Source organism: Loxodonta africana, chromosome 25 (assembly GCF_030014295.1).
Source record: "Loxodonta africana isolate mLoxAfr1 chromosome 25, mLoxAfr1.hap2, whole genome shotgun sequence".
NCBI lineage: Eukaryota > Metazoa > Chordata > Mammalia > Proboscidea > Elephantidae > Loxodonta > Loxodonta africana.
In genome coordinates this window covers 35,789,807-35,807,666 of record NC_087366.1, presented here as the reverse complement: position 1 = coordinate 35,807,666, position 17,860 = coordinate 35,789,807, and the positions used below count along the sequence as shown (strand labels likewise).

The 17,860-nt window shown below is 37.9% G+C and overlaps 1 protein-coding gene across 5 annotated transcripts in view; it reads left to right on the top strand.

The window, feature by feature from the left end:
• The window catches only part of TARBP1 (TAR (HIV-1) RNA binding protein 1), an 87,923-nt gene that overhangs the window by 31,855 nt on the left and 38,208 nt on the right, over positions 1-17,860 (top strand). For 4 of the 5 annotated variants that reach the window (XR_010319409.1, XR_010319410.1, XR_010319411.1 and 1 more), the window contains exons 11-15: positions 2,156-2,252; positions 3,195-3,367; positions 11,692-11,789; positions 15,250-15,411; positions 17,667-17,854. Coding sequence is in view for 2 of the 5 variants with exons in the window: in XM_023549151.2 (XP_023404919.2) it covers positions 2,156-2,252; positions 3,195-3,367; positions 11,692-11,789; positions 15,250-15,411; positions 17,667-17,854 (718 nt within the window). In the remaining 3 variants the exon portion in view is untranslated. The remainder of the gene's footprint in view (positions 1-2,155; positions 2,253-3,194; positions 3,368-11,691; positions 11,790-15,249; positions 15,412-17,666; positions 17,855-17,860) is intronic. The other variant, XM_064276680.1, reaches the window with a different exon arrangement.

Genomic DNA, 17,860 nt, shown 5'->3' with positions numbered 1-17,860 from the left:
TGATAAGATTGCTTATGAAAATATAGGGAACTGAATTGTCTACTGACAGTTGATTTCATTTTAGTTTTTGTTTATGAATGAATTTTTAATATAAATATATAAAGCATCAATGTGAGTAAAAGTGTTTCAGAGAACAAGTTTCAGCAGTTCACATTTATAATATTTATAAATTAGCCTGCTAAGTATTTCTAAACAATGCCAGGATTTAAATTTTTTTTCCAAATACCATCAGATTTCTTATTGATGGCAATTAAAGGATATTTATAGAATTTTTAAAAGTCATATAAACCAATTGCCGTCAAGTTGATTCCGACTCATAGCGACCCTATAGGACAGTGTAGAACTGCCTCATAGGGTTTCCAAGGAGCAGCTGGTGAATTCAAACTGCTGACCTTTTGGTTAGCAGCCAGGCTCTTAACCACTGTGCCACCAGGCCTCATGGTACAGTTTATGTTTTTGATGCTCTTTTTGAACTGACTTGGCTTATATTCAAGTATATGTTTTAATGTTGTGTCTTCTGTGCTATTGCTGTAAATTAAACTCATTGCTGTCAAGTTGACTCTGACTTATAGTGACCCTATAGGACAGAGTAGAACTGCCCCATAGGGTTTCCAAGGAGCAGCTGGTGGATTGAAACTGGTGACCTTTTGTTTAGCAGTCCAGCTCTTAACCACTGCACCACCTGGGCTGCAAAACACGTTAAATTGCCCCCTAAAGAATGTTAAAAAAATGTTTTTAGTATTTGAACCACTGGGCTGGACAACTAGAACTCTTACCTAAATTTTTCTTGGGGGTGGTAGTGAAGAGTATAATATAGTAGTATACTGTCAGTGAAAAAGAAATCTTCTAGTCATGACTTAATTTCATCTGACTGATTTTCAGAGATAAGAAAATATTTCATCAGTTAACCAAATGACTGCAACAATGGCCTCAAACATAGCAACTATTGTGAGAATGGCACAGGACCGGGGATTGTTTCGTTCTGTTGTACATAGGGTCGCTATGAGTCGGAATGAGCTCAGCAGCACCTAACAAGAACAATCTTCCAACACCTGTTCTAGGAACTTTGCATATGTTTTTTAATTTTTATAATGAACCCAGAGAAAGCCATAGATGTTATTAGTTTAATTTCATAGAGAATGAAACTACAATCTTAGCTTAATTGACTTGCCCAAGATCACGCAGCTAATAACTAGTGGGACTGGGGTTCATATACAGATCTGAGGCACCAAAACCTATGTATGTATTACATTTTCTTTCTGGTTATGTTTCAGGGAACTCTCATCTCGCAACTGAAGTTCTGGGATTGCCTTTCAAGTAGTCATCTTGCTTTCTCTGCAGTCTCTTTTCTACATTGTTCTTAGTGAAATCTTTTCAGAAATGAAATCTTATAAATTCTCCCTGTCCCCATCTTTGTATACATTCACTTTAACGGTCAGTGGCTTTCCATTGTCTTTCAAATAAAGACAAAAATCCTTTACATGGCTGACAAAGGCCTTCCTGGTCTCTCCCCTACATGTCTCTATGGCCTCATCTTTGGTGACTCCCTCTCACTTTGTATACCCTAGCCACACTGGCATCCTTCTGTTTTCCTGGAATATGGCATGTACTTTCCTGGTGAAGGACCTTTGACATGAGCTTCTTATGTCTGGAATGTTCTTGTCTTCCTTCACCTAGCTCATTCCTGCTTACCTAATTCTTCAAACTGACCAAGTGTTTCTTCATGGAAACAAGCCCTTAGTCCCCAGAGGAGATATGTCCTCCTAATGTACACTCTAGCACCGTGTACCTCTCCTTCATAGCCTTTACTACAATGATAATTCGACACTTCTTGGTATATTCTTTGTTCAGTGCTTCTCTCTTCTACTTACTGTAAATTCCATTAGCTTAGGAACCTTTGTGTCTCCAGCACCCAGGTCAGTGCATAGCATATAGAAGGCATGCCAAGATTTGTTTTATTCATATTCATGTGTGTTCACACTTAAATATGTATAAATGGTGAGCCATGCTGTAGGGTATTCTGCTATATTTCATCTCAGCTGTATTTCTCTAATTTAGTATTCATAAGGCATAATCACTAAGGCGTTTTTATTTTTGAAATATCATCTTTGGAGGATTTTATTAATGCTTTGCAAACCTTAAATATTATTATCAGGAGAAAACAGCTTTATGCCTGATTGGTTTGAAGCCAAGCTTGTTGCAATGATGGTCTTGCTGGCTGTGGATGTGGAAGAAATGAGGAATCAATATAGGTAAGTGCTTCTAAACTTAAGAAAAGAAAAAACACTACTCAGATTGATGGTACATATTCAGATTTTTAAAGAATGATACAGAATATTAAGGGAGGGAACAGGGATGTTGGCAATATATAAAGAAATGTTTCAAACTAACAATAAATTAATAGGAATAAGGGCATATTAGTACTTTTAGATTGGTAAATTAAATTGTTAAATAAGAGAAGGTAAAAAATAGCTATCTACAATAATCAGTGGTTATAATATTAGAAGAAAGGTTGTAAGACCCTAGCTTAGAATCGGAGAAAGAAATTAACCGGATTTGACCCCTTTGTAAAATGTGTAATTAAACAAAAATTACGGTAACACATAAGACAATGTCATTTATATTTTGAGAATGTGAACAGACCAGTTCTCACTAGATTTTAATTGTTGCAAAAAGCAGCTCCATTTGGTAGTATATTTGCATGATATTAATTTGATTTATATCAAATCTCTTCTAGATAAAGTTTTCATACAAAAGTTGGCTATCCCAGTTTCTCATAAATCCTTAACTATGCTTCTTGGTATTTTTTTTTTTTTTTTAATGTCTCAGTTCCTTGACTAGCATAATTTATTTTTTTGTATTATGGAAGCAGGTAGTATTAAGGCTCTCAGAATTTTTTTTTTTGGTAAATAAAATCTAATGTAAGATTTCTTTGGTACTTGTGCCCAGAGTTGAGTATGATACGTTCTTCTCTGTGTTTTCTTCTCTGGTGAATTGCTAACTCAGTGAGAAAGCATAGGCTGAAAGGTCAGTAAGAAGATTGGAGGGAATGATCAATCCTGATATGTGCTAGGTGTTTTGATCATTCATAAGGGTAATTTGTCTAATTCAGTCACCTAGCCATAAATTATAGTTGAAAAATATTTCTTTTTGCTTTTGAAATGCTTGATTTGGGCATGTCTTTTAATATCTAGTGAAAAGCGGAGAATACAGAATGTATTAAGGATATTCTTAGATCCTCTTCTGGATGCCCTTATGAAGTTTGGTACAAATGCCTACATACCCTTGCTGAAAACTGACAGATGCCTCCAGTTGCTGTTGAAGTTATTGCATACTTGCTTGTTGAAAGGTTCCAGTACCCAAGATGGTGAGGATAAATAGTTTCTGTTGGTTTCTTGCTTGGTATATCATTGGTATTCAGAATGAGAGGAAACTTTTGACCTTGTAAAATACAGAGAATACTTCATTCATTCAGCAAATATTTATTGAGTATCTCCTGATGGTGGTGTTCTCTAAGGTGCTGGGGATAGAGCGGTTGTACCCTCTGCCCTTGTAGAGTTGACATTCGAGTGGTTCACTCTCATTGGCTAACAGATTTTAAAATGTGATTTCCTTTTTTTTTTTAATTTAAACTTGCTCATTGATTTCCAAACCACTGAATATGATCTGTTTCCTATATGTATAAGCAGGATCCATTTCTGTCACTATGCTAGGTGTTGCAGAAAGTAAGCTAAGCATGAAAATGACAGTAATTTTTATAATTATTTATTTTAAAATATGTTAATCTTTGAAAACATTTTAAGTAGAAAATAATCATACAGAAAATATAGCAGTAGTAGATGGAAGCATTAGTGCTTTCCTCTGTCCTCAAACTAAGATACACATAAAACAGCAGGTCAAGACTCACAGGCAAACAGGTGAACATGTTGATGGGTGAGCCTTGATTCCCAGTCATTTATGAATAGTTTCATTTGGAATTTTAGAAATTTGCTATTTAAAAATTCTAGAGAAGCATTGGTGTTAGGTTAAACCTTAGAAAAATATTGATAAGGTTAAATTTTAATAAATTTTTATGAAATATTAAAGCTAGTTTCTAAGTCCTGATGTTTTTGATGTTGGTAGCAGAACCAAATGCTGTCAACAGCAGCAGCCTTTTTATAAGATCTTCAGCTCCCTAAGGACACACATTGGATACATTTAACATTTCTTGTCTATTTTTTACCAGGCAGTATGCTCAGTGCTTTGAAGTACAGGACTGATTGACATATGCCTTTTAAAAAATTGTAATATTTGATACAAACAAAAGAATGTGTGATAGTTATATATGTTATGATGTAAAGTAATTAATCACCTGTGAACTCACCACCCATTCTAAGCACAAATATACCTGTTAGTCCTCAGTCCCCTCCTTTGCCTCTCTACTTTGATTTTTATCTTTATCACTTCCATGCACTTTAAAAAATGGTTTTATCATGTATGTAGATATTCTAAACCATATATTGTTTGTTCTTCTTGCTTTTAAGCTTTATAAAAATGTTATTGTAAGCAGTCTTGTATAAATTTACTTTGCCATTTATTCATTAATGTCCTTCCTCATAGTTCATTATTTTCCCTGTTGTGTAGTCTTCCGTTGTGTGATGGTGCCACACTTTCTCCTATTGCTGGACTTTTGGGCTATATTCAGTTTTTTACTACTATGTACAGTACTCCTGTGACAACTTCAGTTTTCTTAGGAGTACTGTATATAATAATAATAGTTAATGTCTTTTAGTACATGTGTATGAATCTCTCTAGGGCAATACCCAGGAATAAAATTGCTGGTCCATAGGGCATATGCATGTTCAGCTTTATGTAATAAAGCAAAATTGGCTTTCCAGGTAGTTGTGTACACATTTTATGTTCTCACCTGCAGAATGTAAGAGCTACCATTGCTCCTCATGCATATATCTCTTTATATTCCCAAAGTACAAGGTAAGAGCCGAAGAAATTCCTGTTGAATTCTGATAACCCTAAATTTGCATGTAATTTGGAGTTTAATTAACTTAAAATAGATGTTAATCCTGAAAGGATTTCTTTGAAGTAGGAAGAGGAAAAATAGTTACTTCCATTTTATAGATGAGTAAATACTCTAGGACTTAATTAACTGTACCAGTGTCAGTGGACAAATTAATGCTGCAGTTTGAAATATCTAGGTATAATTGTTATCAGTGGGGGAGGCTAAGTAAGCTCTAGCAGTATGGTATTCATTTGGGCAACTTTGACTTACCATGTCTTTTAAATTTTTTTTATTATTTACTTTTTAATGTTTATTTTAGAAATGTTTTAAATATACATAAAAATGGGGATAATACCATAATGAACACCCACATACCCACCATTCAGGCTCAACCTTCTGTCATTCTTATGTCTTGTTGAGAGAGTACAAACTACTGTGGGTTTCCCTCCTTGGCTCCCTTTTCCCCTTTCCCTTTCCTTTATTTTCTTTTCCTCTCAAAGCTCAGAGTGACACATGGGGAGAAAAGAAGGGAGATGAAGGAAATTGGTGTGGAGGGCGTCCAGGTAGATGCCTTTTTCCCTCCTCCTATATGTAAACTCTGGCAATCACTGTGCTGATAGTAAAGTTTTGATATTAGTGTTAAGATGTCTAAGTTTTAATGGAGAGAAGCAGTGGGAAACCTTTGGTCTTGGTGTTGGGGAATTTATTCAGCAAGTACGTATTGACTATCTGCTATACACCAAGCACTGTGTTAAGCATTAGGATATAACCATGAAAAAGAAGATAAAAATCCCTGCCCTCGTTAAGATTACATTCTATTTTGAGAGACTGGGTTAGAGTGAGGAGCCCTGGTGGTGCAATGGCTAAGCACTCGGCTGCTAACCAAAAGGGTGGTGGTTCGAACCCACCAGCCACTCCACAGGAGAAAGATGTGGCAGTCTTCGGAAACACAATGGGGCAGTTGTGCTCTGTCCTATAGGGTCGCAGTGATTCAGAGTCAACTTGACAGCAGTGGATTTGGGTTGGAGTGGGATGGGAAGAGAGAGAATGATAAGTAAAATATCTGGTAGTTTGATAAGGGCTGTGAGGAAAAACAAGACAGAGGAGGTGGAACAGGGAGTGTTGGGGGTGTGCAGCATTGGGGGTTGAAGTTTTAATTAGGTTGGACAGGGAGACTTCCCTGTGAAGGTAACATTTAAGCAAAGACTTTAAAGAGTTGAGGCAGGAACCAAGCACATATCCAGGAGAGCCCTGCAGGAAGAGCAACTGACAGGTAAGGGCCCTCCTGTGAGTGCAAACTGTTTGAGGAACAGTTTTAAGAGGCTAGTGAGGGGAACAGTGACAGATTGAATTTTGAGTGCTAAAGGGGAGAGGGCGAGTATTGCGTAGGGCTTTGTTGGTCTTCGCAAGGGCACTGACTTTTATTGGAGGGCTTTGAGCTGAGGAGTGGTGAGGTCTGATGTCAGTTTTAAAAAGCTCACTCTGGCTGTAGTGTTGAAAATAAGCAGCACAGAGGAGCAAGGGCAAAAGCCAGAACCCAGGTCATTAGGCTTGTGCCAAGCCGCTGGTGTGGATGCCCTGAGATGTGTTAAGATTTTGAATGTACTTTGATGGCGAAGCCGACAGGATTTGTTGTCGAGTCGGGTGAGAGAATTTAAGCTACTTGATTTTTGGAGTGTTGGGCAGGTGGTCTTCATTTACTGAGATATGGAAGATGGGTTAGAGAAGGGTTTAGAGTGAAGATGAGGAGTTCAGTTAAGTTTGAGATGTCTATTAGTTATCCTAGTAGAGTTGTTGAGTAGACATTTGGCTATATGAATCTGGACTTTAGAGTAGTCTGGGCAAGAGATTAATTTGGGAGTCATTAGCATAAAGGTAGTGTTTAAAGCCATGTGACTAGATAAGGTTACCAAGGTTTCAGAGGCAAAGATGCAGAAACACACACCACTGATCAAGGACAGCTGAGACAGATAGACCTGCGGAAGCAAAGAAAAATCAACATCTAAATCTTTACTGTGTGTTCAGAGTTCTGTGAAACAGGAGTACATGCAGGAATGGTGTGTGATCTTTTGCACGTGCACCATTAACATAGCTCATCTTTCTGGACAAACCACAGGGACATGAGAGATTGGGAAGATGAAGAGGAGCTAGCAAAGGATACTTAGAGGAATTTACAGTGAGGGAAGAGAAAAATCAGGGGAATGTGATACCTTGGAAGCCGGTGAAGAAAGTTTTTCCAGGAGGCAGAGTGATAATTGTACCAAATATTCCTGATAGACTAAAATAAGGACTGAGAATTGGCCATTGGATTTAGTAACATGAAAGTCAGTGGTGATCTTGAGGAGGCAATTTTGGGGCAGTGGCGGGGGGCAACTCTTGGAGAGGAGCGGTGGCATCAAGTATAGGGGGCTCTTTCAAGGAGTTTTGTGTATGGGGGAGCAGAGAAATGGGGCAGTTGCTGGTGGGGCAGGAGAAGCTTTGACTGATTCCTTATGATGGGAAAATATCAGTGTTGATGTGCTGATGGAAATAATTCAATAGGGGGAACTTTGAAGATGTAGGAAAGAAAGAGGGGAGATTTTCTGAGTAATGTCCAAGAGAGGTGAGAATGCATCAGATCCCGGGCACATGTGAAGGGGTTGATCTTAGACAGGAGCATTGATGGGAAGGCAAGTGCAGGGAGGTGGATAGATATCAAAGTTCTATTATAAAAGGAAAAGTGAGGATGGAGGAGGAAGATGCCTTTTTGGCCAATATTGGTACCACTTCACTTGGGGTTGAGTTTATTTCTATCAATTACATGAGGCATAGTGTAGGAAAAAACTGTAAACACCATCCTGGTTCAGTCTTCAGTTACAGACATTGTGTATATTGTTGTAACAGGATGTTAAATTTAGAGATGTGGCAGTGATGGGGCCTTTGAGTTGAGAGTGAAATAGAGGTTCTTCTGTATTGTGGTAATTCAAAGGAACCACCATGATAGTGATAATATTAGAAGGAATGGCAACATCTGTTTTTGTTTTTTTTCCTTCATGTCACTGTGTTCTCTGTTCTCCCTGCCTAAACTTACCTTTGCAACCTTAAATTTCTTTTGATCTAATGAAAGAATTTATCTAGGAAAAGTAAATGCTTCTTTATGCTGTTGATATAAATTTGAGTTTAAGTAGTTGAGCATTAGGTGTCTAGAGGAGAAAGAAAAGGCAGAGAGAGTAGTATGGACTATAGAAGAGAGTAGTATTCTGTCCTTCTTAGATTCATTAGTTATGGTTTTAATTTTTTAGTAAAAAATTCTCTTTACAACCATTCACTTGTTGTTTCTTGACCTGCCAAGAGACTCATGAGATACTCCAGAAGTCATATAGTATTCGCTTCTTTATAATAAACCAAAACCAAACCCACTGCCGTCGAGTTGATTCCGACTCATAGCGACCCTATAGGACAGAGTAGAACTGCCCCATGGAGTTTTCAAGGAGCGCCTGTCGGATTCGAACTGCTGACCTCTTGGTTAGCAGCCGTAGCACTTAACCACTACGCCACCAGGGTTTCCTTCTTTGTAATAGGTAATGAGAAATTAAAAAAAAAAATGCCGTTATTTGTAATAGAATATGTAATCTTTTGAAATATGAACATTTCTTAGAGTGATAAATAAAGCCTTTTTTTTTGAAGTGCCTGTTCAAATTTTTTGCCTATTTTTAAATCGCATTGTTTGTTTTCTTGTGTTTGGGTAGTTCTTTATATAATCTGAATACAAGTCCTTTGTTAGATACGTGATTTGCAAATATTTTCCACCAGTCTGTAGCTTGTCTTTTCAGCTTCTTAACAGTGTCTTTTGCACAGCAAAGGTTTTAATTTTGATGAAGCCCAGGTTATCATTTTTTGTTCTGTGGATTGTGTTTTTGGCATCATGTCTAAGGACTCATTGCCTTAACCCCAGGTCACATAGATTTCTCCTATGTTTTCATTGAAAAGTTCTATTGTTCTGTATTTTATTTTTAGATCTACGATGCATTTTGTGTTGATTTTTTAAGTTGTAAGATTTAAGTCAAGGTTCATTTTTCTGCCTGAACAGTTGCCATCTGGCAGCGGTTTTTTTTCAGTGGGGTTTACAGTTGCTCCAGCACCATTTGTTGAAGGGACCTGGTATTATTGTAGCCCTTCTACATTTATGTGTTCATTGTGTATTTTTTCCTGTTTTTTATTTTTAATCTATTTAGAGTAGTATATTTGAAGTGATTTCTTATAGACAGCATACAGTTGATTCATTATTTTTATCTATTCTGACACTCTTATCTTTTAACTGGTATACTCAAACTAATTGCCATTGAATCGATTCCAACTCAGAGCGACCCTAAAGGACAAGGTAGAACTGCCCCATAGGGTTTCCAAGGAGGACCTGGTGGATTTGAATTGCCAACCTTTTGGTTAGCAGCCGTAGCTCTTAACCACACTAGGCCATCAGGGTTTCCTTAACTGGTATAGACCATTTATATTTAATGTAATTTATGTGCTTGGATTTAGGTCAGCCTGTTATTATTTGAATTCTGTTTTTCATTTCTCTATTTCCCTTCTTTTGACTTCTTCTGGGCAATTTGAACATTATGTAGTATTCTGTTTTTAATTTATCTGTTGTATTTTTGACTAAATGTCTTTGTATGGTTTTTTTTATAGATTAATATACTTATCTTCTCACAGTGTGGTTAGTATTGATATCTTACCACTCGAAGTGGAATACAGAAACCTTAACCACCTTATGGGTCCTTTTGCCTACCGACCCCTACTATGTTATAGTTGTCTTATTAAAACCCTACCAGACAGTGTTGAAAGTTTTGCTTTCAGCTGTCCAACAAATTTTAAAGAACTCAGGGTCTATTATATTTACCCATATATTCACTGCTTCTGTTGCTGTCCTTCCATCCTTGATGTTCCTGGTTTCTCTATGGAGTGCTTGAGCAATTCGTTTAGAGCAGGTTTGTTTACAATGAATTCTTTTAGTTTTTTTCATCTGAGAATATGTTTATTTCTCCGTCATTTCTGTGGGGTATTTTCACTAGGCATAGAATTTTGGGTTGATGTGTTTTTTTCGTCTCAGCACTTTGAAAATGTTCTTTCACTTGCTTCTGGCCTGTATGGTTTCTGAGGAGAACCCCAAAGTCATTCAAATTGTTCTTCCTGTATAGATAGTGCTTTGTTTTTCTCTTCTTTCAAGATACTTTCTTTGTCTGTAATTTGAGTATTACATGTCTGGGCGTGAATTCTTTGGCTTTATCCTTTTTAGGGTTTCCTGAACTTCTTAAATCTGTAGGTTTATGCCTTTTGCCAAATTTGGAAAGTTTTCAGCCATTTTTTATTGAAGTATTTTTTCAGTACTGCAGTCTTTTTCATCTCCTTCTGGGACTCTCATGGCATGAATATTAGGTCTTTTGTTGTCTCTGAGACTCTTTTTTTTTAATTTATTTTTCTCTCTGTTGTTTAGATTGCATAATTTTTTTAGGGATCGATATTCAAGTTCACTGATTCGTTCCTCTTTCATCTCCTTTCTGTTATCCAGTGGATTTTTGTTTTTTTTTTTAGGTATTGTACTTTTCAGTTATAAAATTTCCACTTGATTCTTCTGTCTTCTGTTTCTTTGCTGAGTCTTACCGTTATTCCATTTGTTTCAAGACTGTTCTTGATTGCTTGTTGGAGCATTGTTTATAATAGCTGCTTTAAAGTCTGTTTTATGTCATCTGTTGTCTTTTCCTGTGTGATCTGAGACTTTTCTTTTCTTCATAAGCTGAGTAATTTTGGATTGTATCTTAGCTATTTTGAATATTATGTTATGAGACACTGGATCTTGTTTCAGTTCTATGAAGAGTGTTGATATTATGATTTAGCAGACAGGTGACCTGGTTGCATTCAGGCCTTAAATTTCAATCCAGATTCTATGGGTGTTGGTACTACTGTCAGGTTTGTTCTCAAATCCTTTGTCATACTGTTTGGATCTATTCTACCTGTGTTTCATCCAGTGGCCATTCTGGGACCTGAGCAGTGGTCACCTATTAATTCAGTTCTGAAAGTCTTTGATGTGCTAATTGGTTTCGGATTCATGCACGTGCACTTCATTGGTGAGGTGGTGGGTGGTAAACCCAGGAGTTCATAAACAAATATCTGCAGCTGCTTTTTTGAGCGCCTCCCTCTCTTCAGTACTCACTGTCTGCTTCCCTGCGGCTCTCCTTTTAGATATTCTGGTCAGAAAGTTGGTGTTTTAGTTACCCAAGCTACTCACTTTTGTGACTTCTCTTGCATCTGGTTCCAGTCTGCAGGAGGATCAGAGGGAATAAAATTATTAAGCCTGTCACTCTTCAGTGCTACTTCAAATTCTGGTCTTCTTAACTTGAATCTGCCTGTTACCTTTCAGAATTCTCAAGTAGCTTCTCTATGCCTTCAGTCCACGTATTGTAGTTAAACTCAGTGAGAGTGGGTGGTATGTCCCTGTTCCATCTTACCCAGAAGCAGAATTTTAAATGATATTTAAGAAGAGTAATTATGGATTCCCCCGTGGTATTAATGATTTTTTTTATATTATTGGAATCCATTTATGGTAAGTGATTTACCCAAGTGCTTAACATAGTTGTATTTTTATTAAAATCTTGTGTGTTTTGTACCAAAGAGCTTACTTCTGTCATTTTTAGTTATGCAGTTTTCTTTCCATACAGATGAAGTGTTTACACTTCTTCAGAATTTTCTCATGTCTACTACAGAGAGCATTTCTGAATTTATTCTCAGAAGACTTACTATGAATGAGCTAAGCAGTGTAAGTATTCATTGGAATAACTTTTCATTCATTCTTTTCACCAGTATTTGAGTAATTACTGAATTATCAGGCACTGTTTTAAATTGAAAAGAAAAATTATTTTAATATGATAACTTTTTCAAGAAGCAGCCTTAGGAAGTAGAAAAAAATAGGCTTTGGCATCATGGAATCTGAGTGCCAATTCCATCTGCATTTATTAACTGACATTAGACAAGTTATTTAGCTTTTCTGAGCCTCCGTTTCCTCGTCTGCAAAATGGAGATAATAGCATCTCTTGTTGGGTTTAAAGTGTTTATATGAAGTACTTAGCATGCTCAATGTATTTTTGGGCCCCATATACAGAGATTCTGATTCAGTAAGTTTGAGATGAGGCTTAGGTATCAATATATATATTTTAAAGCTCTGTAAGTGATTCCGAAGTACAATTAGGGTTGAGAACAATAGGTCTGAGGTATAGAGAATGCTCTGTGAATACAGCCGTCCTACCCTCTCCACTACTCACCACACTGTTTGTCCTTTCCAGGACATCTAAGTAAAATTAATAAAGCCTTCCTCTTTTCTTCATAAATATTTTGAAACGCCAGCTCTTAAAGAAACGCCTGTTATTTTTCAGTTTTTTTCCCCCCTGGTTGAAATGTCTGGGGACAAATGCTGAAGCAGTTAGAATAATTACCTTGTCAATAAAGTGAGAAAATACATTACAGAACTTTTATTTCCCAGTTAAGTACATTTGTTTGATAGCTAGTAAGCAAGTGTGGAAATCTAAAAAGATAGGTTTTATACTGAAAGACTTGAGGCATTATGAAAGAAAGGCAAAGAAACATAAAAATAAAAATCTCTGAGGTCAGGAGTGTTCACCTTTACTTTCCTTAATTCTTACCAAGGAATTGTTAATATTAGTTTTGGTACACCTAAGTGCCAAGAAGGCGTTTAATAAAGAAGTAACAAGTTTTGTTTATGTTTTCCCTCCAATATCACTTCATCATCGTTATTAATTTTACCTTTTTATTATGGAAATTTTCAAACATACACGGAAGAAATACAGTGAGCCCCCATGTGCCCATGATATAACAAATATTTTTGTTCATTTGGAACTTGAAGCTACAAGTAACTTAAGAAAGGGAAAGCTTGATGTTTTGTATAAGCATTCTTAAAAGTAAACTCAATATATGATAGTTTTAAATTATTTTGAAAAATGTACTGTTTTTAATAAATTAGTAGAATATGCAATTAAGTACCTTTGTTTGATAGCTTAACTTTTTAATTAAAATCTCTTTCTATACTTTTCTCACATGTCAGTGCTCTCTGGAGGAAAAGAAAAGCCCTAATTTGTAGCACTTACCTATTTCCATGGCTGGCTTCAAGCTACCAACACAAGGCACTGAGTTGGAAAGAGATGCGAACAGTCAGCTTTGTAGTGCAGGCTGGCTCCATTCCAGCACATCACTGCCTGTCCTCTCACTTCACAGAAGAAATAGTAGCTATCACAATGGAATGCCCTCGATTTCTCACTATCACATGTATAAACTCACCCTGTTCACTCAACCACACTTGGATCTGTTCTCCTTCTCTTCCCTGTTAAAATAGATTAAGACAGTCTGGATTCCATCCTCTTCCTTCTCTCAAGGACTTTTTGATTGTCCTCTCTCATTCTTGTATTTTCAACCTTGCCTTTTGTACTGGATTATTTTCATGAGGATTTAAACCTTTTTAAGAGTCTCTCATCTTAAAAGAATCCTCTCAATTCAATGTTCCTTTATTACTCCATTTATTTAAGCTAAACTGTGGAGCCCTGGTGGGTCAATGGTTAAGAGCTTGGCTGCTGACCAAAAGCTCGCTAGCTTTAATCTACCAACCGCTCCTTGGAAACTCTGTGGAGCAGTTCTGTTGTCTTACAGGATTGCTATCTATAAACAGTTTCCTGACCCCTGCTTTAATCTGGCTTCATGACACAGAAATTGCTCTCTCTAAAAAGCTGTCAGTGGCTCCTTTGTCATCAACCTTGGATACCTTGAGCCTTATTTTTCTTCACTTCTTGGCCCCACTGGACACTGTCAATCATGTCCTCCTTGAAATACTACCTCTCCTCAGCTTCACTATAGGGTCACCATGAGTTGGAATCAACTTGATGGCAGTGGGTCTGTTTTTTTTTGGTTTTTAACTCCTATGACATCTTCTGGCTTTTCTCCCATCTTTCTGGCCATTACCTCCATTTCTTCTCTGAATGTTCACTCTATAGTATCTAGCCTTTAAAGTTGGAGCTTTTCCAAACTTGGCCTGCACCTTCTTTTCCTATTCCCTTCACCGTGTCTAGGTGACCTTATCCACATCCATAGCTTCAGTTACGCCAGTGACTCTCATTTCTGTCTCCACCTGAGACCTGTCTTCTGTGCTTACGACTCCGTCATCCAATTGCTGATTGATAATTGGAGTTGAAGTTCTCACATTTACCTCAAAATTACCCTATTCAAAACTGAACTATTTGTCATTAATTCTGAAAGCAGGTTCTCTGGGTTCTTCTCCGGGTTTTCCTTTTAGTGAATGTATCATTCAACCAGTTTGTCAAATTAAAAACTCTCTTGCACCTTTGTCCCTCATTCTCACCCCCTATGTTCAATCTATCACCAGTCCCTGTAATTTTTATCTTATATCTGCATTACATCCTAGCACCTTGCAGAGTGCCTGTCATATAGTAATTGCTGAGTAAAAACTGATGAAATTAGTGAATTGTTTTCTGTGTGCCATGGAGGCATCTTATATAAAGCCAAAAGCCAAACCCCTTGCTGTCAAGTGGATTCCAACTCATAAGACCAACACTTAATGCCAGTTTTTGGGCTAAAGATGTAATATACTTCGTTTCACTCAACTCTTTCAAACAAATAAAAACAGGCACTATTCCGTTCTATGGATAAGGAATCTGAGGCCTTTAGGGGCTAGGTAACTTGCCCTGGGTCACAGAGGTGGTGAGTGGTAGAGCTGGATTGAGCTTGTCTCCACCCCTTACTAGCTATGAGACCTTGGGCAAGTTATTTCACCTCTCTGAAACTTAGTGTCTGTATTAGGAAAGTGGGACTGTAATCTTTCTTGTGAGAGTTGAATGTTGTAAACAAAGGAGAAGTGGTAACTGCTATAATTATTATTTATGATGTGCCAGCAGTGGGATCCAAGAATTGGTAGTACATGGTTCCGCCTGCCAGGGTCTCATAATCTAGGTGGAAGAGAGGAGTAAGTTGTGGTCAGTGCTGTAACTGTGCTGAACGTAAAATCATGGTGTAAGCCCCAAGAAGGACGCCTGTAGCTCTGCGTTGGGTAATTACGGAAGGCTTCTTGGAGAAATTTGACTTTTTCTCACATAAATACCTTGTTTTAGTACTGTAATTTATCTTAGGCCTCAACCGTTAATAGCTTTGGGAATCATGTGCCCTGCTTGTACCCTTAAATATCTTAATGTCTGTCTTAGGTTTCAGATCTGGATCGTTGCCATTTATACCTGATGGTATTAACTGAGCTTATAAATGTCAATCTGAAGGTTGGGTGGAACAGGGGTAACCCCATTTGGAGAGTGATTTCTCCTTTGAAAAATGCATCCATTCAGCACCTTCAAGAGATGAGCAGTGGGCAGGTAATCAGCTTGGACTCAAGGTTTTGTGTTTTTTTGACTAAGCCATGCATGGTGTGCATGTTGTTATATAATATTTTGATGTTATAAAAAATGTGTTGAAATTTGACTTTTAAAGTAACACCCTTTGGTGATAAGATTTGATTAGGATTGGGAATCCTGTCATAAGATTGAATATATAACAGATATGATGACTTCACTCTTAAACTCACTTAGATACAGATAATTGACTTGTACTGGTTTTTTTTGCCATATACCTGTAAGGGATACAGCCACTTTAATGTGACTGAATTCATCAGCCTGGCATCCAGAGCCCTCTATACTTGATTTCCTACCGAATTTTCTGGCCCAGTCCTCCACTGCTTTGCCTCCTCCTTCCCATAGTGCTGCCCAGCCACCACCATGCTAGACTACCACAGGTCACAAGCAGTCTCAGTCTGGTCCCTGCACCACAAAGTCCCTCCTTTCTGATAAGCACTCGTCAGTGTCTGGGCCAACTCTAATCACATATTTTCTTACAGCCCTCCTTGAGTCAGTGTCTCATTCTTTTCTCCATTTTCCAGTTGCTTTTTATGCCTCTGTTAGAGTGTTTATTTCTGTCCTGTTTGTTTTTGGAGTACTTTATGTGAATGTGTCTTCTCCATTAGCTTTTAGCACCTGGAGGTATTTCTTAAACAAAATGCTACGAGGCGTGGTGGTTAAGAGCACAGGCTTTGGAGTTAGACTTACTAGGTTTGAATCCTGGATTAACTATAGCTAACCATGGGGCCTCGGGGAGATTACTTACCTCCCTGTGCCTTATTTACCGCATCTGCAAATCGAGAAGTGTAGGGTTGAGTGAGAATTAAAGCAAGCTCATGTGTGTTAAATACTTAGAACAGTTGCCAGCTCCATAGAAAGTCTTCAGTGAATGCTAGCTATTTTCATTTAATGCATGGTAAGTGTTTCGTAAAGTTGAATTGAATCATAACTGGTCTGGGCTGCTAATAAAAACAGAGAAATTACAGAGTAATTTTTGAGGACTCTCTTAAAGAGAAACAATAAAGAGGACTTATTAACATTTCAGCATCCTCTCTAGTACCCTTTAGTCTGTTAGTGTTATGAAAGGACGTTGTGAGTTTTGAATTAGAACACAACCATGAATCATGACACAGTAATTTTTATTCTCAAAAACTAGCTTGTTTTCTTTAGTAATTCACTGTATTATGTTAAGGTTAACAGGAGCCATAATTGCCTTCAAGGTGGTGATCATTGTTGTTAGGTGCCGTCGAGTCGGTTCCGACTTACAGCGACCCCGTGCACAATAGAACGAAACACTGCCCGGTCCTGCGCCATCCTTATAATCGTTGTTATGCTTGAGCTCATTGTTCCAGCCACTGTGTCAATCCACCTCGTTGAGGGTCTTCCTCTTTTCTGTTGACCCTGTACTTTGCCAAGCATGATGTCCTTCTCCAGGGACTGATCCCTCCTGACAACATGTCCAAAGTGTGTAAGACACAGTCTCGCCATCCATGCCTCTAAGGAACATTCTGTCTGCACTTCTTCTAAGACAGATTGGTTTTATCTTTTGGCAGTCCATGGTATATTCAGTATTCTTTGCCAACACCACAATTCAAAGGCATCAACTCTTCTTCAGTCTTCCTTATTCATTGTCTAGCTTTCACATGCACGTGTCCACAGCCATACTGGCAGTGAGTGCAGAGCCAGGGTTCAGACCTAGGCCAGATGATGCCAGAGTCCATAATTGCTGTGCTGTGTTGCCTCTCCAAAAGTAGAGTTACAGCAGATTAAAGCACCATATATAACCCAGAGCCTTTTTTTTTCTTCTTAAACATGCTTCAGCCCTACAGTTAAAATAAGACTTACCCTTAGGAATGCTGTATGCAGATAAGTAGGAAAAAAGTTGAGAAGTACTTATTCACATACAGTTTTGGGTTCTGTATATAACTAGTTTGTCATGTACTAATTCTAGGACCCTACTTGCCGAATGCGGAGATCACATTATCTCCTTAGTCTGAATTGCTGAGTTTCTTTTTATTGCCACTTTAAATTTGTTTGCCTCCAGTCTTTCATCAGATCTGTAGAGAAATGGTAAAACTGAATGACTTGTGTCAGATTCCCTTTTATTTCCTCTGATGTTCAGTAGCAGCAAAAAAAGGGACTAGGAGGGCATGAGTTTTCTATAGGCTGGCATCTGGAGCCCTTACTAGTTAAGAATTACTCCCGTTAAATCAAGGACTGTTGCATTTCCTTCTCAGGAACCAGCACTGGGTAGACAGATCCAGAAAGTGGTTAGTATGGCTTCATTGGCCGTGGTGTGTGAGGCCATTGATCAGAAGCCAGAGCTGCAGCTAGATTCGCTGGATGCTGGGCCCATGGAGAGGTTCCTGTCCTCTCTTCAGCTCAATCAGACCTTACAGAAGCCCCACACAGAGGAGCAGAGCAGGTATGT